The sequence below is a fragment of the Eurypyga helias genome, unplaced genomic scaffold, assembly GCF_000690775.1.
Source record: "Eurypyga helias isolate BGI_N326 unplaced genomic scaffold, ASM69077v1 scaffold9865, whole genome shotgun sequence".
Taxonomy (NCBI): domain Eukaryota; kingdom Metazoa; phylum Chordata; class Aves; order Eurypygiformes; family Eurypygidae; genus Eurypyga; species Eurypyga helias.
Window position 1 is genome coordinate 2,170 of NW_010251000.1, and position 25,044 is coordinate 27,213.

The following is a 25,044-nucleotide window of genomic DNA, read 5'->3' on the forward strand; positions in this document are numbered from 1 at the left end:
GTTTTGGTTGAACCACAACAAGTCCATAAACAAGGGGGATCAGGAAGAATTTCTCATTTCACAGCAGAAGATTCAAGCAGTGCAGGAAAGGCTTGGGTGCATGTGTTGTGAAGGTAAAAGGACTGGAAGTACTCAGGACGTCCTCCAATCAAAAAAACTTTACACTTAGCCTCTCTGTAAGACTTCCTGTTGATATAAATCCAAATGGGCATTTATCACTTTTCAAAGGGTGGATGAGTTTTATGGGAACCTGCCCTCCAATCCAAGCTCCTACCACCAAGCTCTGCTTTGCTGTTATCAGGTCACATGAACGACCCATTTGGGCTTCCAACACATTATGATTCTGTCCTACAAAATGCAGAATGCAAGGCTTTGGCCTACGGAGAATTCTTAGTGAACTAAATAGAAGATTTATTTTCCTATGACTTTGAAACTCAGAAGCTCTATACAGATTATATTTTCCACATATTTTAGAAAATAATGTCCATAATACATATTAATTTTATTCTAATTCTAATTATTCTAATTCTAGTTCCATAGATCCCCGTCAGACTATGGGATATTGATTTGTGTGTTTATCAGAGGGGGCTAGTGACACAGGTGATCTGTCCTCTGTCTAGCTTAACCCATAACATGGCAGACCTCCAGCTCCTCCTTACCTGGTAAGTCATCTTCATCTTCACTGAAAACATTTGGATTAAAGACAGGCAGGTTAATGTAGTCCATTGAAATCTTCCGCACTTCTGGGAGATATATTGTCATCTGCCTGGGCTGCAGATGCAGCAAACTGGTTTTATATATTACTGGAGAGAGAGTATAACAAGGAAAAAAAAAATCCCGTTACACAAAGAGGATCTAAAGCTAAGAATCATTTCAAAGCAGACAGAAGGGCTATGACTATTTTTATTTAATGTATTAATGAACAAATGCATGTATGGGCCATTCTTAGCTAAACCACTATGTAACACTTTGCATAAACAGGATAAAAGAGATTGTTACCTTCAGCTATTTATCTTTAAATCACAGAATCACAGAATCATAGAATGGTTTGGGTTGGAAGGGACCTTAAAGACCATCTAGTTCCAACCCCCCTGACATGGGCAGGGACACCTTCCACTAGACCAGGTTGCTCAAAGCCACATCCAGCTTTAAATAGAAGCAGCATCTCTGTAGTTAAACAATCTGCAGAAATAATTAATTACTTAATCTATATTCACATCTATTTTTATGGAAGGAAAATAATTTTCCATTCTACTTTTGGAAGTCTTCACCACAGGATGCTACTGACCTACATGAGTTGAGGGCAAAATTGGAATGCTCTCAGCAAGGAAATCCATTGAGGGTTACTACATACAAAGAAACCCCTTCTGGCTCATTACCCCTGGGATCCAAACCGTAGGAGACTGGGAGAATAAAAACCACTTGTGATCTACTCTAGGTGATCCTGCTCTGGCAGGGGGGTTGGACTAGATGATCTCTAGAGGTCCCTTCCAACCCCTACCACTCTGTGAATATTTGAATCAAGTATCATTACACACTTACTCTACACCTACATCCTTCCCTACATACCTGTCACTGATAATGAGGGAATTAGAATGACCTCTGGTCTGAGACAGTAGGGTCATTCTTACACTTTCTTTTGACAGTCACTGCAAACGCAGATGTCAAAAAGTGGTAAATTACTTAAAAAAACCCCAAACCTGAAACAAACCCGAGGGTTTCCAGAACACTTTTTTAAGTAGAAGGTGTCACTGCCCTAATAGCAGTAGCACTGGTTGTCCTTTGCCTGGAGGCTGGGCCAGAGAAGGTCCTCTCTCCAGTAGTTTGGACTCCACATCTTGTCTGATAGTAGTCAGTGTAGCCACACAAGATATCAATCTGACTAATTCTGCACCCAGGACATCATTATGTAGTCCTGACCTAACTACATAAACAAAAATGGATATACAATGGATATACATAAACACAGGAAAAAGTTTTCCAAAGAGCTAGTAAAACTCCCATACTTGTGTTAGTATTTCAGTGCAGAGCTTAGTTCTGCTAAGTGGTACCCTGTTCTTTACTTAGCCTTCTCCCTTTCAACAGGACTATCTAGGGAGAACTGGCCTACCCAGAAAAAGGTCAAAAGACAACTGCCACTATTACTGAAGGCTACAAATTCACTCATGGTCCAGCAAGAGAACCCTATGACAAGGCTATGCACTGACTTGAAGAATCTTGAGCACGATGCAGTAAGACCTTTATAATATTCTTTTTGGTATAATTAGTTGCTAAATGACTATAAAAATCTGAGTTTTAAAAATATTTCTATTACAGTAACTTAAAAGGTAATTTTTTGGTCTCCTTGCACAAATTTTTTTAATTTGTTTTCATTTTGCTCAAATAAACTGTAAAAATAAAGGACAGGGCTTGATTGTTAATTAATCTTTTTATTACAACTGAGACTTAAAATGTTATTGCTCATCTCATTATTGTATTTATAGACTTTAATCTCTTTTAGTCACAGTGAATTCTGTAAAATCTAATTCCTACTATAAGTGTAATGAAAGTAAGCGCATCATTAACAAAGCCTTTTGCCACTTAAAAAGAATCACATGGCGTAAGTTTGTTGCGTTAGAGTTTCACATGTGAAAAACCAAGAGAGTTTACTTTTACCTGCACCAAGGTTAGTTGGTAGGAAAGCAGCCAAACCGACAATTTTAAATTTGGTTCCCCAGATATTAGATGTGACCTGAGCAAGGTAGTTGTGCTGCAAAGCAAAAACACGATCATTTTCACCTAATAAAATCCATATCAAGCTCTAATAAAGAACTGCAGAGCAATCAAGCTAGTGCAAATAATAATACAATTTCAGCTTCACTTGGTTTTATTTTACTGAAACAGCCTAACATATCTGTGTAGCAACTGTTACACCCAGTCACCAAGAAGTCTCATTTTGGTATCTGAAAGTCATCACAAATGATGTACACAAGAGTCACATAGACTGATTAAAGCTGTTGAGGAACTGACCACCATGATGGCCGCTTAGTGAGAACAGGTCTGTTTTCAGACACTTGGTTCTCCTGCACAAGAAGAGAGTGGCTATTCAGTATTTCAGAAAGTAATACACCCTACCCTTTGCTTCTATGCTTACGCATCACTTTATAGAATAATAATTGAGACAGAAATTAATTACCCATAATGACAGACATATTTTTCCTGGAGCTTCCAAAGCACCTTCCCAAACCACTGCCTCCATGGTGATCAAATTAGGGGTCTGAAAGACCAAGAGATTTTTCTCAAAGCCCAAGAGTTACACTGTCAGTATCAGGAGGAGGATCTATGTCTCCTGCCCTACCCAAAGGGCATTTTGGTCCTATCTACTGCTGCTGTGTAACTGATCTAGAATGTTTCAGTGTAAAGGAAAAAGTGAAATCACAGAGGAGAAAAAAAACAACTGAAAAGGAACAAAAATCGCAGGCTGGTATTAATAAAATACGTAACCCAGACAGTTCTACAGTCTCCTAAGTTTCATTTACCCACAGGTCATGAACACCACAAAAAGCACAAAGTGCTAACTCTTAGCCTTCCTTCCAATTAAGGCTGTTTCTTGTTAATATGAAACAGAGGAAATGTGGCCCTCTGAAGCAAGCATTTTCTTATCTGCAATTCTTAACAAAGCAGAGAACTGTGGTGGCATTGAGACAGCTCTGAGAAACCGATGAGGCATTTGCCCGTACGCATTCAAACAGCCAACAACATCACCTAGAGTAAACATGGATTCACGTTAACAGAAGTTAGGAGTGACAGGATTTATCAAACGGTGCCTGATATTCCACTGACACTTTCAAATGCTGAACTGGAAGAAGCAATTCTCTAGTTGTTCCACTTAGTTAATGTAATTAAACGAAAAATTTTTATTGGTGATCACTAGATCTGTATCACATATTGTTACCTCTGTCCAGTAACAATGCGCACAATACCTGAGTAATATCTTCTAAAGGAAACTCTCTTCGGGTTAGGCTTGGTGAACCAATAGAAGGTTTCCTTATTGGTAACCTTGGCGATCTTGAGATCTCCTGCGCAGCTCGTGACATCTTAGGAGATTTGCGAGCTTCTATGTTGATTCTACATAAAGCAATAATCAGAATCATCAATGGGCGTGCAAAAATGCACAAAATTCACGTCTTTGAATGTAAAGATGTAATGAAGACAACTGGTACGGTGTCCTCTAAGTGACTAATGAAAACTGTAGAGTCTACAGGACGGAGAGTTATGGGTGAAATTTAAAGATACATAGGGCCTGACATGTTTGCAGTAACTCAGACTGGCTGCTTTCTGATTCATCTCACAAAGCTTACAGTAGTTCTGCCAGATACAATACATCCTCCACTAATCCATAAAAAGGTGTAGAGCTGAGGTATTTCACCTCCGCAGACTTTGAGCAAAGCCTCAAGAAACGGAAACATGACACTTCAGCTGGCAGAACAGCAAACCAAGGAGCCACAAAATTCATCAGTGGTCTCACTCTAAGCCAAAAGTTACTCCCACTTCCCACTGTATGAAGGGGGTAATGAATAGGAGCTCAAGCACCTGAAAAAGCTCACTTGTAGAAAACATAAGAGCCAAAAGTTACATTTCAAAAGTATGCTCTTAGAAAAACAAGGATGCAAGACAATTGCTCTTCCTGAGCCATTTCAGTTTTAGGCTCAGGAACTGATGGTTCTGTTGTCAAGTACTATTAAACTAAAACTTTGCTATTTCACATGTTATGTTCCCATATAAAGGGATGCGTTTGCTTTGTCTCACACCAGGGCAAGCTCATAATATAAGCTCTTTGAAAGGCTGCAGCTAGAAGGCACTAGGGCCTCAGTCCCGTAACATGAAGCTGGCAGACAGATGTCAGTGCCTACGGGAAGTGAAGCTCTGTGTGGGTGGAGGGGTCTGTCTGTGTATGTAAGGAACATAACGAAGAGCAGGCAGGAAAGCTACCAGATAAATATCTTAGAAGCTTACTTTGCATATTGTTGCAGAAACTCATCAACCTAATGTTTAGGAGCATCTGTTTGTTGAAGCTCCCTTGCAAAGCCACCACAGCAGCAGTGCCACCTATGCCAGGATCTATGCCACCTATGCATGGACTTAGGAATTTGAAAATGCCCCTGGGGAAATAAAGGCTTGAACTAGAGCAGGGACCCCACGCACAAAGGAGGTAGAAACAGATTGTCTGAAGGACAAAACATATGTTTTGGTGGCAGGAGTTTACATGTGGCAGAGTGGTAGGACAGTTTATAAACCCTTTCCTCGAGATTGCTTGGGGAGAAGTGGTGCCCTACTGTTTCTCATTACCTTTCACCCCAGAACCTTCCCCAAAGTCCACCTCAACACCAATCTCTGAGATCACTCCAGAACTTCCCACTCTAAAGAACCTCACTCCTCCAGAAGACTCCTATTTGCCCAAAGGAGTTTGCTTTTAATTTCGTGAAGTGTTGAGACAGTTAAGAGGGAAAGGGAAAGGGAACCTGGGGAAAAAGCAGAAGAGAGACCCAAAAAATGATTACCTGGGGAGTTTGGGTGATTTGCTAGCTCGGCTGATTTTGGGGGATTTCTTTGCTGCCCAGTCATCACTCAGTTCGATATCGCTGGAGTCTGAGCAGTTGCAGCTGTCAATCACAGTGGAAATCAAGCTGTTTCCATAGATTTCATCTATCAAGACAGGCCCCAGAAAATGTAAGCGCTGCTTCAGAAAACTGATACCAATTACAACTATCAGTCATCAGACACATAAATCCAATCCACAGGCAGCATTTGAGATAAAACCATGCAGGAAAAATTAACTGGTTTTCACCCTGCCTAGTATAAACTCCAGATTTCCAGTGGTTCAAACTCAAGTGAACATGATTCAGAGGGATGAAGAGCGTTCAAGTGACTTCAAAACTGAGATTAAAGAGTATTTTCTGCTAATTAGAGATCTATTCTCCATTATTCACAATACAAAGAGTCCCCTTTTGTAAAACAGAAGGTAGCACAGTATGATTTCAGAGGCTTGAGCCTAGGTCACGCTAAAGAGTTTTTCGCATCAGAAAAAAAAATTTGGCTGCCCTTCCATGTTGCATATAGAGATTTTCTTTAACTCTTGAGGATTTAATATCTGAAGTATTTCTAAATTTTTCTTTATACAGAGCAACACTTCAATTCTACCTGCTTTTCCATCTGTTTTAGGATCCATGATGACAAACTCTGGCCGCAACTTGCTGATACGACGTCCTTTCAGAATAGGCACCAGTCCCCCAAGGTATTCCAGGTACAGAGTATAACATGGCCCACCAACCTCTGGGTCATCTTCTGTCCTCTTCATCGTGCAGTGAAGTCGTTCATTACCAGCTGTTGGGTAGCTGACAAAATCTCTCATATTGTTTGGGTCTGGGATAGGAGGCTTAATTAAATGAAGGAAGGAAAGAGAAAGTTTCCTATAGGTTATTGTTCTTTTATTCTGCGGTGACTTAATCCCAACACAACTAGCTGAATTTGACGCCAACTCTAACTTGGAAGGTCAAGATTAGTACAGGTTACTGTGTGAGTTATGCAGGTCTCGCATGCAAGACATAGTGGCTGTGTATTACTCAGGTCAAAAGCAGCTGTAAACAGAAAACTAAAATAGTTACACCAAAGCAGAGGTTGGAACTGTGGCTAGAGCACTGAATTAGGTAACAAACCTGTATTCAAGTCCCAACTCTATTACAAACTTCTCTTTTAATGTGGGTAATACGGTTAAGTCTCAGAATATCTTGCCTCTTGCTGGCCCTCCAAGTGAACTTGGCCACACAGGTTCCCATTCCTGGTTAGTACTGGTACATGCTATGCCATTGTGTCCCAATGCTGTCAGGTCTGGAAGAAGCCTGTACCCTCTTAAATCACTTCCAAGCACACGACCCTTCTCACCAAGGACCTATTTGCATGCAATGTGGAGAAATATGTGCACAAAGCTCAGGGTGGGCTACTTATCCCTGCTTGCCACCACACTGTATCATCCATGAAGAATTCAGTCCTAAAGCAGTTGGACTGCTTTTGTCTAGGACAATACAGCCTGTATGACACAAATACTACTAATGTGTGTAAGTCAACACAGTTTCTTTCAAAATGAAAATAGAAGAAAAAAAAGTAGGGGAAGAAAGGAGCCTCCTTAACCTGGTGAGGTGGATACGGGCTGAGGAGTGATTTGTAATGCAGTCCTCAAGCTGGAGGGGAAAGAGGAATGTATGCAGGGAAGAGGGTGCCTTGCCAGGCACTGGAGGCATGGCTGACAATGTAGGTGGGAGTACATGGAGGGGGGAGAGACAGGGTAAAGTACAAAGCAGTTTTGAGGAGGTGCCAGAAGCATCCATGGAAGAGCAGGGGAACGGAGCTTCTGGGAACCCTGGTTCAGCCTCTCAGCTACGCAGGCCTGTGACTGCTCCTCACCACAGCATGCCCTCTGGAAAGTGACAGAATGACGTGCCCCTGTACTGCCTCTGCCCCTCCGATCCCCATCACGGCTCCCAGTCCTGCTACAGCCAACTGTTGCCTTCATCTCATCCCATCCCACCCCGCCAAGCAAGCGTCACTGATGCTCTAGATAGCTGCAGGGGTGGCTCTGGGACAACATGAAAAGCATCTGGGGAGTAGTTGGCATGCTACAAAGAACTCAGACCCATTAGCCTGTTAAATGCATCTCTAGAGAGCAAGGAGTTATGGTTACAGCAAGGTATTTATTCTCTGTAGTAAATGAAATGTTTTACAGTCACACAAATTGCCCTGATTAGCAGTACCCAGATGGAATGGTGCTGAATCGTTATTTTTTAGGCATAATTTGTTCTCATTTAGGCTGGGCCAACTCCAGTGATTTCAAATTAGTTATTCTAGCAGGTTTAAAAAGGACCTGAAACTGGCTCAAGAGAATGCTGTAACACATACAGAAAAACTACATGACACAAAAATTTATGTTTGAATGTAGGGCATTTACCAGCTAATGCTCTGGTTTACAGGCTGTGATAAAGAGTTTGGAAATTCTGAGATGTGACTGAGGGCAAAACCATGAAACAAAGGCGTTGAGCAGATGGCTCTGCTAGCGGTACAGGAAAAGGCATAGTATCTGGTTTATTTTCCCACAGCACCCCTGCAGCAGTAAGGTTAGCAGAACTCACTGTCAGTAGAAATATTTGGGCAGCCACCACTCTTTTAAGTATAACTTCCCTGGCAATATAAGGGCTCATGTAATAAGTAGGGAGGCAACAGTTTTACCGCTCTGAATCTCTCCTATAACCGTGACACAGTATTATCATCGGTGTGAGCTTTAGTGTCTTTGCAAGTCACCAGCATATTTCATCCTTGGGATGTCCTTGGAAAGGCCACCCCCATGGAATAATGCAGACCAGCATGTGTGAGCCCACTTTTCAGATTTTAATAGGTACCGAACAGATCATTGGGCTCTTAAAGAGGACAAGAATGACACTTAATCAAGCTTTTAAAACTGTAATTATGACAATTATACTATAATTTATCCACTGTCACTTAGGAGCAGCATGGCGGGGGGAACCAAGCAAATTTCCTCGTCCTCACACACATACAGGCGCTTCTTTCCTTTTACCTTGATTGTTGGCATGAAGGCAGTGGTGAGGTACGAGCAGAGCCGAGGGGGCAGGGTCAGTTTGCTGATATCCTTGTCATCCCGCAGACAGCTGGCGATGGTCTGCTGGCACAGCAGCTGCAGACTGGAGACCCTGTGCTCGACTCTGACAACGTACAGTGCAGGTCCAGAAGCCATCAGGAGGCGCGAATCCCTGTGACCCCAACAGATCGAGATGATGGGACGCTGCGTGGAGAGGAAAAGGACACAACTTTCAAAGAGCATATACTTTCTCCGAGATGGCTGCACAGCAAGTGACCACATGAATTCTGCATCGATCAAGTTACCTTAAGTCTTCCAGAAACTTAGAAGTGCACGTTATTGCCCACAAGAAGGGAGAAGACTGTGAACATCTGAAATTATCAATGAACAGTGGCTAATGTTTATACAATGCTTTTTACTCACAAGGCTTAAAGCTCTTCACACAAGGGATTGCCTACTACATTCATTACCTAGATAGGATAACTGACTTTGAGGTCACACAGTGTTAAAAAGCTTTTGATGCCCTAACCAGATGATTTCTTCAGTCCTCTAATCAAGCGTCATCCACCAGTAACGGCTCACGTTTTACAACTGAGAAGTTAAATTACATGCCCAGAGACACTCAGTAAACTAGTGGACAAACCCAATTAGCTTTCTTGTCTTGCACCGAGTCTTCTGCACAGTGTCTCTTTTGTGCTACTCCCAGAGGAAGTGAACTGTGAAAGAGCACCGGGAACAAAACAGAGAATGGCCTTTTGTCTTCTGCTTGTCTGCGCTCAGAAATGTCTAAATTCATGACAGTAAAAACAGAAAGAGTTAGGGGTGACTGGTACTAAGTGTCAGAACACGGAGCAGAGTAACAACAAACAACTCAAACACTGCTTTGGACATTATTCCCTGCTGCGTGAACATTAAGGGTTCATGTGAGAATACTGAGTGGTGCTTGCAAGAAGCTCTCTAAACTCCTGCCCTATCACTATTACTTTTGCTCTTTGTGAGTGTTACTTGCATCCACCTGTCACCTCATGCTTTGTGTTACAAAGCATCTGTATTTGCACACGTACACACACTGTATGGAATTTCAACTTCATAGCTGCTATCTCTATACAAATAAACAACACAGAGGAAAGAAGAAACTATCACTCCATGAAGAATACTGTGCAGCAGGGCTGTAATCAGTGAACTACAAAAAATTTACTCCCTCCTGTGAATAGCTCCCTTCTTTTCACAATCTGTGTCAATCAAAAGTTTAAGCAAACGTATTTTTAATCTAAATTATAAACAGTATTTATTGAAAGGTCAGGGTCTCCTTGGAATATCTCTGCTCTTCATAAAATGCACCAAACAAGAATTAACTACACAGAAGATAAAGGTCAAGGCACCATCAGTAGTAACTTCTATCTAGCCCTCTCAAGTAAATACGGTGCCCAGATACCTGGGGTAGATCAGCCCAGAAGTTACTTATCTAGTCTGGGGAGAAACGCTTTCCCTCCAGTTACGAATTCAAGATGCTTAAAAGGTGAGAACCTGGGACAAGTTGTTTTTATGTGAATCATACAAAGCACAATGCAGCTGCACAGAACTGTATCAAAGTATATTATCAAGGGTTGGACAAAACAACATTTTCAGAGGAAGGATCTTCCCAGCTGTGTCATCTATTCCTAGATTTAAATTTCAAGGAAAAGACTGGTTTTAAAGTGGGAGGAATGAAGAAGCTTAATTTTCATTACGTCTAGGCAGCACCACACACACACATGCTTCAACAGAGGCACAAACCTTCAGGCTGACTGATATGCAAATGGAAAGCAGCAAGATGTGAACCTTGTTATTTTCACAGTAATTGCTAAAGGCATTTTGTAGTGGAGAACTTCAGAAGAGTCGAGAAATCCTTTATGTATCATCAGTAATTATTACATGGCTTTTCATAACCATAATCTGTGGGACAGAGCCTTAAATCTGATGAGAGATCGCATAAAGTAACGCTTACTGATTGGTATTTTCATTATTTGAGAGTGTGGCTCAGCCCTCATACTGTCTGGCAGTAACGAGAGAGTTCAAGCTGCTTGCAAAATAAATGCAATTGAAAAGACATTGACAAAAGCTAAATCCTTGCCACATCTACCATATGACAGCCTGAGAAAGGCACCAGTAAAAGTGACCCTCATTTCCCCAAGGGCTGAAATCCAGCACGGGCAGAACTATCTACCTGAGCGTGACCGTGGGATCCGAACCACATCCTTCTGTTCACCTTGCATCAACTAAAGCTCACCTATAATATGGTAAAGGAACAAACACGTAGGTGACAGCACACAAATGTTTATTTACTGGATAGACTGTAACACCAGAAGAGAAGCCTAATATCCCAGCTATCATAATCCAGCACACCAACACAGCCCTACCATGAAGTCTAGTATTGCAGCTCTTATAACCCAGTATGTCACACCCAGACAGTCCTCTCTTCATCCACGCAGAGTCAAATGAAACCACTTCCCTCCTCAGGTTACTGCTGCATGCAGAGCACAGTAGAGATGCAGCTAGCACCAGTCCAAGAACCTCTGTGGTCTTAAACGCATCCCCAAGCAAGAGTTTTTGCAGCAGCTTTGAAACACTGGGTGGGACCTCTCAACGCGGCACTGTGCATCTGGGGAAGAGTGGAAAGTCAAAGTTGAAAGACATTGCCTCACTGCAGGATTTCACCATGCTTTCCCAACAGTCACCACAGTTCTGCCATCTTCTAAACTTCTGAATCTCTGACTCCCTTGTTTACATAAAAATACATAAACATAATACAAATGTGAGTGCTTGCATGTTTAAATACACACATCCCCACCTGCAGGTGTTGTACTGTTTGTAAATCATGCCGTTTCTACTCTTCCATTTGTATATTTAGTCTTCCCACACATCTCACGTGTTTCAACCCTAATATTTTCAATCTCAATTTCAACCCTAATATTTTCAATCTCAATTTCAACCCTAATATTTTCAATCTCAATTTCAACCTTAATATTTTCAATCTCAATTTTAAACTTCTTGTAACGTACTGGTTTGCCTTTGCTTACCAATTCACCAAACACACCTCTCCTTCCTTTCTATGGAATGGTCAGTTCCCTGGTGCTCCTCAAGCCTAATATCCAGCAACATGTCATTTATTGTGAAGGGCTAAGATGTAAGATGAGGTTCAGGGAAAATTAGCCTGTCATTACAGGCTTGGAGAAATAAAAGATCACCTAAATGCCAGATCTGACCTGACCTTTAAATGTACTGCTCCAATAATATTTTTCAATAACTATGCTTCCCACTTTTTCCTTGAAGGACAAGGGATATGAATCAATTACTACAGTAAGGTAGTTATGAGCTGGCCACGGCTTTCCTTCCAAACTCCGCTGAGAAATCCCAACTGAAGTCCAACGTCCAATGCAAATTATTGCTCCTCAGAAAGCATCCACTTATTTTCATTGTTTCAGAAAAAAAAAAGGAAGAAAAAATGTCAGTGATACCTGTAGTGCACCTGTTAGAAAAAACATGCAGATTCTAGCACAGAAGAATTTTTATTCTCCATATTTGCACACTTGTTTTCTTCTCCTAGGAACAAGGAAATGCAGCAACAAATTTAATGTCTAATGAGAATTTCCAATCTCACTCTACATATAGAAAACTCATTCGGTTTTGAAAAATCTCAGCACAAATTGTGAACGACTGAATGAATTTCAGGCTTTAAATACAAACATGCAGGAAAAAATATCTTGGAAAAACCCTTGAACTGCAACATGCAGATATGATTCGGCTTTATGACAATTACACACTGACTGAAAACACATCTCAAAAAGTGGGCAACACGAAACTCTTTGGCCATTTTTTTCAGAGTGGGCTTGAAAGTCAGCTACATCTGCTCAAATCTGTACCCCCAGCTGGGAACACAACTCTCCTTCAAAAAGCATGTGGGAATGGATATTCCTGCTCATCCTCTGTGGTTATTTCTTCTAAGTCACTCATTTGTCTCTCTTACAGGAAAGAACGTATTTTATATACATTTCATCACTGTATGCAGTTCAGTCAATGAAAACACTGTTGAAGCTGATTCATGCCACCAGCCTTGAGCTCAGAGATCCCAAGCCACAGGGCCTGTCTGCTGCTTGCACTAATCCCCTGTCTGCTGGCACTGGGAGTCCCACTGGTAATGAAAGAAAAATGATATTCCAGGGCAGAAAGCCCAGCAACAAGCAGAATTTTTCTCAGAAGAAAGAATCCAACTGCAAAACACTATCCAGTGAATGGTCTGGGTAAGTAAAACTCTGACGTACACTGCTTGCTTTCCCTCACTTTAGACGGCCCATGTGGAGACACACATTTTACCCTCTGCTTTGTTCACAGAGAAACGGGAAGGTGCAACAGCTGCAGTGCCAGCTCTTGAAAATTGTGTGTGCACACCTCCATGCTGCCACAGCATTCATGGACGGCTACTGGAAAGCAGCGTAACTTCATTCTTCTGTTCCCCATATTTACAGTGAGGATAACATTCGCTAGTAAGAATTGATGGTGATAAAAGCCATAAAGACCACAAAATGCCCAGAAATTACCCTGCTGTGGCCTTATACGATTTTTCATGCAGCAAACTCTTATTTGATTTGCAGATATTCCTTATACTCTGTTTTTACAGTAATTTTTCTTTTTCAGATTTGAGTACAACGATGAGATTTCATTTCAGCAGAATGAGTCTATGCTTAGACAAGTGTCTCCATTTTCCAGTCCCAATCATGACTCATTTCTGCAGCAGTGAGAGATGATCTTATGGCCTACACAGAAAACGTCAAGGTCTTTACTGATATCCCAAAGAATGTTTCACCAGCCAGTTCTAAACTGTTGCTCTTGTTTCTCTTTCTGTAAGCAAATAAGCTCTTCTTGAAGCTTTGTTGTCATCCTATAATAACTTCAAAGGGATTAATTTCAAGCAATGGAAATTGAAGGCAATGTTAATTCAGAAGCAACAAACCTGAACACTCTTTGTGAAATAAATGAAGACAAAGTAAGCAAGGTCAGCTCAGCTGGGTAACATAAAAGGCAGCCTCTTCTCTCAAAGCATTTTGATCTGAGTTTAACCTAAAATGGCACCCTGCTCCTCAGGCCTTAGTAAAATAGCTTTTACACAACTACCACGTTTCTGCAGGATCATATAATCTTAAATCTATCCATTCAGATGCCAGGTTGTTTACAACAGAGAAGCAGCCCATGAAATGCTGTGAAGGCTGCTGCTGCAAGTGGGTCTTCTTCTCAAAAGACTCCCAGAAACCTCTCCCGTCAAGATTTAGCCTTTGGTACAGCATTTTGCACTAGTGTTTAAAAATACTAAATGTAAAAATGTAAGCACAGATTTTTTGCACCTAATCTTGTTGCCTATACAGCTGATTTCAGTCCATACGGGGCTCAGTTCACTCTTATCCTCTTCATTGCACTTGATATTTAATCTGTTCTTACACCAGTTATATAGTGGTATAAAATCATAAGATAATATAAATTTACTCTAGGATTGTAAGTGTATAAAAGAGATCAGCATTATGGTTTCTAAATTCACATTCTTGTTCTCTTGGTCATCTCTGGGATATGTAGGAAAGAAAATGATAAAAAGCAAATAAGGAACCAAACTGTAAGCCACAAATTTGAACCATCAGATGGAATAACTTCACAGGTTTGGTAAAGTCGGCAGTTAGGTAATTTTTAAGTAATCCTGCAGGAGACTCCTCTGTTTAAAGTTCAAATGTGAAGATAGGAAGCAGCTGTATCCACTCAGAGGAGGGCTTTATGACAGCAGGTATGACTAGTTGATATAATAAAGACCTGTCTGCACATCAGATGAGAAATTCTGAAATGACAAAACTGGGTTGCAGCATTTCCAGTAAACAATTTTAGCATGAGTGTAAACCAATCTTGAACGAGTTGATTCGTCTCATCCCTGCTTGATGCCAGGAAAGGGTTATGAGGATTTAACAAATAATATAAGAAATTAACATTCTTCCAAAAAAAAATTACAAGCATCAGGGCAGCCAGCTGTCGCGATCACATTTTTAAATGCTGAAAAAGCAAGACCATGAAAAAAAAAAAAGCCAGCTGAAAGAACTGGCTGTATTTTTGGTTCATCACACTGGTGTTTGTGTACACAAGGGTAAGCATAGTAAGAGCTAAGCTTTATAGAAATTGGTGGTATATTTTTGAATAGTTATGAGCTGATCAACAGCCTTTAAGATATGCTGTTTGTTTATAAAATAAGATATACTATTAATAAAATCAAGTCTTTGGAGTCACAGTATAGACCTAGTTTTCATATAATTGCTTCCAGTAAGATAAAGGTGTGGTTTGACTTTCAGAAGTCCCTTCTGAAATCTTTTCATCATTCTTTCAAAGTTCAAAAGAGTCCGATTCTGTGTAGCAGAAGTTCCAGCCCTTACCCATGATTTTTCAGCTCTTTTCACTATATTCTGCAAATATATTCTTGCAGCATGTCAGTCAGGGTGGCTGGCTGAAGTCCCAGAGCAGGGAACAAGTGAGACTGTTACACTATGCTCTGGTTACGAGTGTGATTTTTTTATGCAAAGCTACTGTGTTCATTTGGATACTTCTAAACAGGTGTGATTTCCCTATCCAGGGTTTTAGCCAGCACACTAGGTTTATGAACCAGAAATTCCTACACTGAAGGTAAGAGCTTAAGTGAGGTAATCAAATGAAACCGATGAAGTAATCAAAGAGAGGTAATCAAACAAAACCATACTAAAGCTAGAGGAGATGGATCCATGACAACAATCATCAAGATGAGTAACCTGCAGTACAAAAATCTATTCTACCTTGGGTTTCGTACTGATTTGATGTTAGAGAATGTTCCAGCCAAGTTGCTTATAAATCCTGTGTCAGTTTTAGACTGAGTTTTGTTATAAATGATAAATTTGTTTCCTTAATATCCTATCAAAGACAGGGTAAGACAAACAGCAGAAACAAAAACAATTCAGCAATATGATGTGTGCTTTATCAAAGAATTGGGATACAGGACCACATGGAAGATGAGTTTTGTGTCTGTAATCCCCTATTTTCTATGTTCATTGATGCTTTACTTTTTTGATCTTCATATTCAGAACAATGCTTATTTAGAATAGATGTGCTTTTTCCAGTCACACATTTGCTTGCTTCAGAACAAACAGTTTTAGCAAAAAAGTTCAAGATGAGGAAATTATTTTTCTCTTCTTCTCTCCTCTCTCCTCTTCTCTTCAATAACCAGTGATAAATTTACAAAATCCCATTACATGGATGACTGTCATGGTACAAAAAACTGACTAATTTACTCTGATAAATTTGTCATCAGACAAATCACTGGGACCACAGACTCACTCTGTCATCTTTGCACATACATCTTTAGAGCAGAGGCACAGAATAACAAAGGTTACTAGCAATGTTTTTTGCAACAGCGTTTTTTACCTGGTTTTGTTAGCAAACCAAATACTTGGCAATGTTCTAGCACACCTGTCACTTAGCTGGCAATGCTGCTAGACCAGCAGTCACATACACAGAAGCATAAAGTCCCCATGAGCAGATACAGGTGTCCTGAAAGACCCCCTCACTTCCTCCTGCCGCTGAGTAAACAGAAGTTTAAATGCACTAAATGAAGAGAATAAACACTAACTAATGAGAGGGGTGGCTGTAATTTTAGGCAGGTTTATACACAGTTTTTAATAAACATAAATACATCAGTTTGAATGTTATTTTACCTGGTTTCTCATTTCCTGGAGAAACCAGACTCCATGACTGCGTTATCAATTGGTGTTTGTGTGTGTTCCCCCCCCTTCACTTTCAACCTGGCTTAAAACTTCTGAAGCCGTTGGTTTTTCACCTGAAGTTGACAAAGGGGGAAGAAATCTCCAGGCTGCTAAAATGCTGCAATTTCAGTGAAAATTAGCAGCTGGAAAGAGCAGAGAGCCTCATGATATTTTTAGTGTGAGAAATACGGCAGCATGAACTTGGCAGTTACCTGTTCTGCGTGACCTGTCAGTTGTCCTGTAAGTACTCACATAATGGCAGAATAATTAGCCCTCACATCAGCCACAGCATGTGCTTTCTCCCAGCTGATTAAGTAGAGGAGAGAGAAGAGCCGAAAATATGAAAAGGAGTTGATGGGATAGAGGGAGAACCAGATGGAATGAAGGTATTTGAGGTGACCGGTAACAAAGTGGGGGAGAGAGCAGTAAGAGATGAGCCTGCACACACGCACACCTTAAGGCAACCTGACCCCATCGGTTCCACTGCTCAAACCACAGCTTGAATTCACACCTTGGCACCGAAGCGTTACATGGGTTCAACAGCTAACACGGACATATGGTGTCCTGGTAGTGAAGTAACAGAATGAGGATTGGTTTGTTTTTTACCTGGTCTGGGAATAAGCAACACCGGTATAAATATGTTTTCTCCAGAATCGATCCAGAGAGGAAAGGGCTGTGCTACTCAGCTGGAAGAGCTGTTTAAGACAACAAAGCTGTGTGTACGGGTGAGTCCTTTAGATACCTAAATCAGCATTAGATGTCACTGTACATATTTAGGTTGGCTTTAGAGAACATTATTTTATGCATTACAAAACTAAAGAATTCTATCTAAATTAGAGCGCTAACGTTAATAAGCTCAGGTTAATGCTAAATATAAGCGAACACAAAAGCTTAGCAGCTGGTTTACTACGTCATCCTTTTGTATCCATCCCAGATCAGGGTACTGAAAAAGAAATGATAATAAATGGTATCATCATTTAACATAATTAAGTAAATGCATCTATAGCATTTTCCTTCAGTTTTAGATTTCAAAGCTATTACAGATTAAGTTTCACTAGTACGGTCAGAAATCTGAATGAAGTCATCCCTGTTCCACAGAAAGTGTGAAAAACTGTTGAGTGAGGTTCACCTGAACACAGTGAAACATCAGTGAAGACCTACGAAGCACGTTGTGCTCCTAAGCAGCACAAAACCCATGTGCTGACATTTACTTGTCAAGTAACACGACTGAGGTCACAGTGAAAAGTCTGTACAGAAGTTGGGAACAGAAACAAGACTTTTGGATTTATCCTTCTCCGTCTGATGCCATAAACAGTAACATATTGCATCAGATCCACCGACTGTACATTAGAAAATTGCAGCAGTAATCTTGTGGTTATGACACTGTCCTTGGAATACTTTTGCACAGTTCTTGGCTTTGCTACAACATCAAGCAAGTTATCCTTTTTTTTTTTTTCTCCTCAGTCACTTAACCATAAAACAACAGAATTCTTTCTCTACCTCGTCCGTTACCTTGGTTTTGGGAAACGGACTGTTTCGCATTCTGTGTTTGCACAATAGCTAGCACAATGAGCCTTAGAATCAGATGCATTCCTGGATATCTGCCTTAATGCAAACAATAATTATTTATAGGGCATTTTTATCTACATCGTTACTTCAGAATACATTCAGGCCTCTTTTCACACTGCAGATCTATACCAAAGTGCTGATGTGGGAAAAGCGTGTCAGCGAAGCATTGAGAAGGGACTTAAAACCACCCCCTACCTGCACAGATGTCTCCAGAGTGTAGATATGTTCCCCGCGCACATTGTAGAACTTGACAAGCGCGCTTTTCAACAGGGAACCGTTGCCGAGGTCAACGAGCTGGCTCTGCTTCTCCATGCCTGCTACCGCAAGTAGGTCCCCCTGTGTACACCACTGTACCACCACATCTGAAATCATCACAAAGACAGTTTGCAACAATCACTGGTCAGAATCAGTAGGAACAGTGTTTCCAGCTGCTGCAGAGCAACTTGAACAGCTACATCATGCTCTCAAAGGCTACTTAAGTATTTAGAAACCTAAATCCTTTCACTGAAATAGTAGCAAATATGACACATAGGCACTTCTGAGAATGACTCTTTATTTTGTACATTGCAAATAACGTGTAAAACACGTCTATTTTTCTCTCCCTATGGTGAGTCTAGAATGTAATCAGTGGTTGTTCCTAAGTACAATAATTTATTAGAGATGTTAAAACTGATGTGGAAGTTCCCGTGCACATCTTTGGGGTAAATAACCAGAATTAAGCTAATACACAGATAAACAAACTCACTGACTAAGAGAGCAGCAAAGAGTATTTGTCTCAAAAGGCCTAAGTGCAAAAAACTGGGCATATTTGGCAATGCCTCAAGTCCTCACTGGCTGTGAATGTAACTTTTAGTACCACTCATACTAGAGTTATATTTTAGTGCAACACCGAACTAGAAAGACTTTTGGAATTTTGTCCATAAATACAGACGGCCTCCGTGTCATAGATTTTCTTTTGACACGACTTGTGAAAATCTACTCAGCTGTCTATCAGGAGATTGCCAGAAGCACACAGCTATTGCTTAGTCTCTCATGTACATGGTTATGAATATACATATCAGTTACTTCTCCTACAGGCACCTCATGATGAGGAATGCCCACAGGTTAATTTAGGGATGCTAATTTCAAACCCTTATATCCTCCGGCAATTTGTCACACTGTAACAAGAGCACTAAACCCGTATTTGGTGTTTCTGCTTGTGTTTCAGAGACAGATGTGCATGCGCAAGGAATACTGAGCTAGTCTTTAAACCTTTTTACTTTTAAACCCGAGGCAAAAGGCAGCTACCCTGTGCGGAGACCAAGTGAAGGTAAAGACAAAACTTTTGTGCTCTGGGATGCTCAGTCTGCCAAGAACCTTTTGAAGACATCTGTAGGCGAGAAGCTGTCTTCAAATGGAGAAACTGGAGAGAAATGAGAATTGGCAGGAAGGATCTCAAAATTGTTTCAAGTTGTCAACTTGTCATTTTCAGGGACTTTTATGTGCAATTTAAAATGGTTTTGTATTATTTCCACTTTCTGATACTTCTCATGGGAGTTATGCTTCTGTACATATGAGAGGTAAGACACATGTTCCTTCCTCAAGATAATTTTTCCACAGCTAGGCATTGTATCCTCTTTTTTTTCTTAGTCCTCAGCCCTCTAAGTAGTCCACAGTGGGATTTATTCATCTTTCTTGGAGAGATAGTGATAGGCAGGTTAGAAGTCAGTGAGGCAAGCTGATAAAGTCCACTCTGGTAACTGGATTAACTACACAACTACAAAGTGAAAAAAGTCTCCTTTGGATACTTGTCTTCAGGTACAACTTTTAGGCGATCCCCGCACCAAGAGAAGAAGAGTGATTGCTGTGTCCAGCAGTTTTCCCTCTCTCTCTCCAAACTCCTAGAATCAAGGCTGCTGCGAAGGCAGCAAAGGGCTGGATGTGGGCTGCAGCATTCCCCCAGGACAGCGTGGCTCCACAGCAGGCTTGCACTGCCAACGTGTCTTCAACAATCATCGAACCTTGACGTAAAACAGCTCAGCTGATAACCAGGTCTCAGCGCAAGCACAGAGAGTAGAAATCAGATGTAGGCTTCATCTAGGCTAACAGTCTGCAAGTGAACCAGTGGGTCAGAGCCATCCCTCAAAACTACCTGCCAGCCACTACAGCCATGTGTATCAGCAAACCCTGAGTAGACAGCACTCTAAATGTGCAATAGCTCTGTGGGTAGTAGTTGCAGCTAACTAGTACAACTGGTAGATGCAGTTCAGCAGTTCTGCAGGTAGCAGTGTACTGAGAATCACTGCGTTAAAAAGTGTAAAGGAAGAAAGGATACAACTGAACAGTTCAGGACCTCCACTAGAACCGATAAAACTTCCAGGAGCAATCAAGCTGGATGAAAAGGAGAACTTGTATTTGGGTAATCAAATTCTTATCCAACAGCAAATGTTTTCCTGCATCAATTTAATATGAATGCTCCCAGTAAAATGACAGCTATGCCAAGCTAGGAGAACAGCAAAAATGTATTTGTAATGCTTGAAATAGCTTAATAGTTGCTTGCTTTAAACACACTGAGTAGCCTACAGCAGCCCATAAACATAAGGGCATCTGCTGCAGAGACCACAAAACAATACTTACAGATTTCAAACAGAAACCCGTGAATTAAGACTCGCACACAATACTGAAGACCATCCACTCTCAGCAGAATAGCAAGAAGCTGGAGGGAACGGACACCCTGAACTGGGTGGTTTTGCACACTCTTGCCTGAAACAACAACCAGTCAAATTACAGTCACTTGAAAAAAAATTCTGTAAGAAGGTACAGTAAATGTTTACCTCTCTATGACAGCTATATGCAAAATATTTTCCACTGTTCAGCGGGTAGCTTCAAAACAACAGACGGTGATATCCCAACCACCTTTTCTCTCTGTCTCATACACATTCCCAATCCAACAAGATGTTGCTCATTCTTCTTCTACTGATGTGAATGATGCAGTCCAGTTGACAACTCATAAAGAACATTTCTACTGTAGCTGGTACATTAGTATTTTGCTAGAGGAGAGTGACGTAATTAAGGGATCTTTTTTTCCATTAGCGAAAGTCAATGGGGAAAGAGAAAGAGGACAGACATCCTCAGCATGACAGAGCCCTGCAACTCTGAAGCAAGCATAAGATGGATTTTGTTTCTCCTACTGTTTCCAGCTGAAAGGTAAAGTAGATGACAACTTCCTATCCTGCTTACTATAATTCTGTAGAGATGCTGGTGAATCCCTGGGTATATATCACAAGAGCTTCTCTAAATCGTATCCAGTTTTTCCAGACTTTGGGCATCTTTTCAGCTGAAGAAGTTTTCTGGATCATAGGGATGCCCCGGGATGCTACATTTTGCGCTTCTTGTGTCAGCACAGATGGAAGCAGGAGAGGAAGAGAAATCTCAAAGGCAATTTTTTAACTTCCTAAGACTACCCTATATAGTGCATCACCCACACACTATTGGGCTGGTAAAGGGCAACTTTTCAGCAAAAATATTCCACTGTTACAGAACAGTGAAGAGTCTGTTTCAATAGCTTAATTAATTTATTTTTTTAAACCTAGTGTAAAATTAATTTGTCTGTGGAGATGAAAACGAATCAGTGGAACCTATATTTAAGTATGTGCTTACGTGCTGCGGTGAATTAAAACTTGCCTCCAGGCAAAGCACTGTAAATTGTATTGAGAGTGCTGGCAAAGTAAGGCACTTTTCTGACAGGTAAGAACAGTAAAAAATTTCAATGTGAATTAAAACATTTTACATGAATACTGATCTCACAAACATTCACACACATCACTTAGCAAGACGTAATTAATCAGCGGAATTTTCTTTCTCTCAGAATAACTTGCCTGTTGATAATTAACAATTCTAGCAAGTTTGGAAAACCTGTGGGAGTCAAAGCAGCATTGCGATTCATGCCTGGCTACCAAAGGCATGGGACCTTGTGAATTAAAGACACGAGGGAAGTGTTACGTAGCAGAGGCATTCACACAAAGCAGCCTAAACATATTAGCCCAGGCAGCTGAAAACCAACTCATAGATCAATCTGCTCTATAAAACTGCTGTAACAACAGGACCTCAAAAAATGTAAACATCTATTCAAACCCACAAACTCCCTCCGCCAAGCGCTGCAGGCGTTGCTGCTGGACATGGCAAGATCGGCGGCTGAGTGCTGCTGGGCTGGGAGAGACAGCCCCCAAAACACAATCTACACACTCATGGCTAAAAAGACAAGAGAAGGAGAAGATAGGAAGGGGGTGAAACAGCTTCATTTTGTACCTTTCAACCCTGAGCGGATGATAGTAGGAGACAAGTCGTCATAATTGTTCATTAAACTGATGTCTCCTGACGTGAAGCTGACAGTAAGTAGCGGTTTGGTGTTCTGCACCGGGACCGGGTACGCGGCTGGTCCATCTGCAAAAAACAAGGCTCTGGAGTGAGCTAAAGGCAAGCAACCAGAAGTAATTACATCCAGGCTGAAACACACTGTACTTCAGCCTACTGACATCAGGAGTGGTTCCAAAACTCAACCTCTACCTGCTTATTTCTGCAACGTCTATGGGTGAAAGCAAAGCAGGTTTAGCTTGTTAGTTTCTCTTCTTATGTGAAACCCCAGTGTTTTTACTTTGGATATACTGCAGTAAAAAATGACAAAGTGATTTATGCATGTACTACTATGTTATACAGTGATGGTTTTCAATCCTTCTCCACAGTCCACTCCCCAGTATGTCCACAAATTGAAAGCCAATGCTTTGGAAAGCTTCCTTGGGACCCAAGTTGAAAACCAGTGTAATGAACAATATAATCACATTAAAAGCTATTTGTTAAATACACCTTCTGCTTGGGCAAGTGCTGGGGACTCCTCCCGAAATCACATAGAGACATTCTAAGAACTTCTAAGAGAACATACTGCCCTTTCACAAATTACTGTATTCTAAATGTTAAGAGCTAGGCAGCAGCAGGAAAAGTTCCCTGCCATCCTGCATAACAGGATCCAATGCACTCAAAGGTAGAGATGAGCTCAAATGGATGCCTGGCTTTAAAAACTATTTCTGAGAAGTCTCTGCTCCTCTGGACTTGTTTTTCAGTATTCACTGAAATTCCCTTGTTCAATTACTTAATGACCAGTATCATCATCTGCAGCACTCACTGCTTAACTCTTTTTGTTTACAAGTTCTGACAGGAGATGCTGCTGGCCCCTGATAAAGTGCTCTTCAAAGCCCAATCAGCATCTTTTCAGTTAACAAAAGTGGCATAGCCAGTTAAGAGTGGTATTGCTTTCTGAACTTGTAAAAAAGCTCATCAGAAAGCATTCTGGAGAAAGATGTGTAGTAATCAGCATCTCTGTGTGTATATAATTTGATAAGAAAAACCCATCAAACTTCCAGTCCTTCCTACACATCTGTGTGAGTCAAAGGCTTGTCACCTTTGAGAGGTTTATGCTGCATCTGCTCTAAGGAAAACACAGCATGTTTGGGTAATCATTTAAATAGCTTGTAGGCTTGTAACGAGTCCATCCACCCCCTGACTGACTCAGAAAAAGCTAGTGCATTCGGCTCATTTAAGTTCTCATCTGTGTACTCTGCAACTTCCTCAACCTCCAACTGGAGCTCCAGTATTAAAAAAAAAAAAAAAAAAAAAAGAAAGAAAAATCAATTTATTAATATTGTCCTCTGTCTTGCTTTAGAGGCTTGCTAGGAAATTTGATGTTTGTTTCTTTTCTTAGAAGGTTAAGAAATCCTACCCAGTACCAAAAGTGAGGCATGAAAGCCAAAACAAAACTCAGTTTTAAAAGATACTAACATTTTACCAGATGTTCACATTACCTTTTATCATAATTTGTTAAATATGTGTGTTTATTGTACTGACATATATACACATGATTCTAGAAAAGGCAGAATTTTGGACTGAATCCAAATTAGAGTTTAAACTGCAAGAGTCCTCAATTCAGTCATTCAGATCTGAGATGCAAATTCAGAATTATTTCTAGTGATTCCATACTTAAATTTTTCATTGGACAATCACTGTTATATTAATTTAGTTCTTAATTCAGTTCAGCATTTATACACTGGAACACAGAAACAGCTTACCTATAGACTCTAATAGACTAACCAACAGCATTAACATTACTTCTGTATTAGCATTACTTGAATAAGAAGGATGGGTGGGGCTGACTGTGCATGGATACCTAGGCCTCCGAGGTCTTTCCAACTGATGATTTCCAAAGAGTTTAAAACCAAAACATTTCACTCAATGAGTTACATTTATACTTAAGGGGAGGGAAGGATTTCTTCCTGACCCTCACACTGGCCATGTGCTCTGAAGCATGGGAATTAGTAACTCCAGCCAGTTCCAGTCACCCTTCTTCTACCCTGTGTAACTGCAGGAAAGATTTGCATTTCCAATCCTTCTGTAGAATATATTGAGCTCTGTGTCAAGACTATCAAGGATGGGACTATAATGATGAGCATTCTCTGTTTCATAGCAATTCTTTAAAATTAAAGATGTAGCACTTTCCGCTATGTCTATTACTGGTGCCTTTTGACATGAATCTATACAATATGGAAGTGTTCAAGGCCAGGCTGGATGAGGCTTTGAGCAACCTGGTCTAGTGGAAGGTGTCCCTGCCCGTGGCAGGGGGGTTGGAACTAGATGGTCTTTAAGGTCCCTTCCAACCCAAACCAGTCTGTGATTCTAATAACGCATTAACTTCTATGACTGTACTCTGAGTACCTCCATACATACGGACCATCGCAGTACCACGCATCTGCTTATGACTGAAACCTGATATGCTCCTCTCTAGTGTTTTTCACTCACCCTCACTAAAAACTTTGAGCTTTGTGTTGTTATCTCAATTGTGCAAGCAGAGGCAAAGCAACAGAGATGAGGTATGACCTACAGCAAGTCACACAGCGAGGCTGTGGCAGACCTGGGGATAAACTCACTCTCCCATAGCAGTCCTCTGTTCCACTGTCCATGCTACCTCCACAGGAACACACCATCTTCCGGCCTCTACCAGCTTGAACTGTGGCCATTCCTCCTGGT

At 40.9% G+C, this 25,044-nt stretch overlaps 1 protein-coding gene across 1 annotated transcript in view; it reads right to left on the bottom strand.

Moving 5' to 3' along the window:
• Nucleotides 1–659: 659 nt before the first annotated feature.
• LOC104509813 (tubby-related protein 4) overlaps nucleotides 660–25,044 on the bottom strand; it is a gene marked incomplete at both ends in the record, with an annotated part of 44,422 nt that continues 20,037 nt past the window's right edge. The window contains 8 exons of the mRNA XM_010151874.1: nucleotides 660–803; nucleotides 2,656–2,749; nucleotides 3,963–4,107; nucleotides 5,541–5,685; nucleotides 6,181–6,415; nucleotides 8,606–8,830; nucleotides 18,187–18,353; nucleotides 22,279–22,413. Coding sequence (XP_010150176.1) covers nucleotides 660–803; nucleotides 2,656–2,749; nucleotides 3,963–4,107; nucleotides 5,541–5,685; nucleotides 6,181–6,415; nucleotides 8,606–8,830; nucleotides 18,187–18,353; nucleotides 22,279–22,413 — 1,290 coding nt within the window. The remainder of the gene's footprint in view (nucleotides 804–2,655; nucleotides 2,750–3,962; nucleotides 4,108–5,540; nucleotides 5,686–6,180; nucleotides 6,416–8,605; nucleotides 8,831–18,186; nucleotides 18,354–22,278; nucleotides 22,414–25,044) is intronic.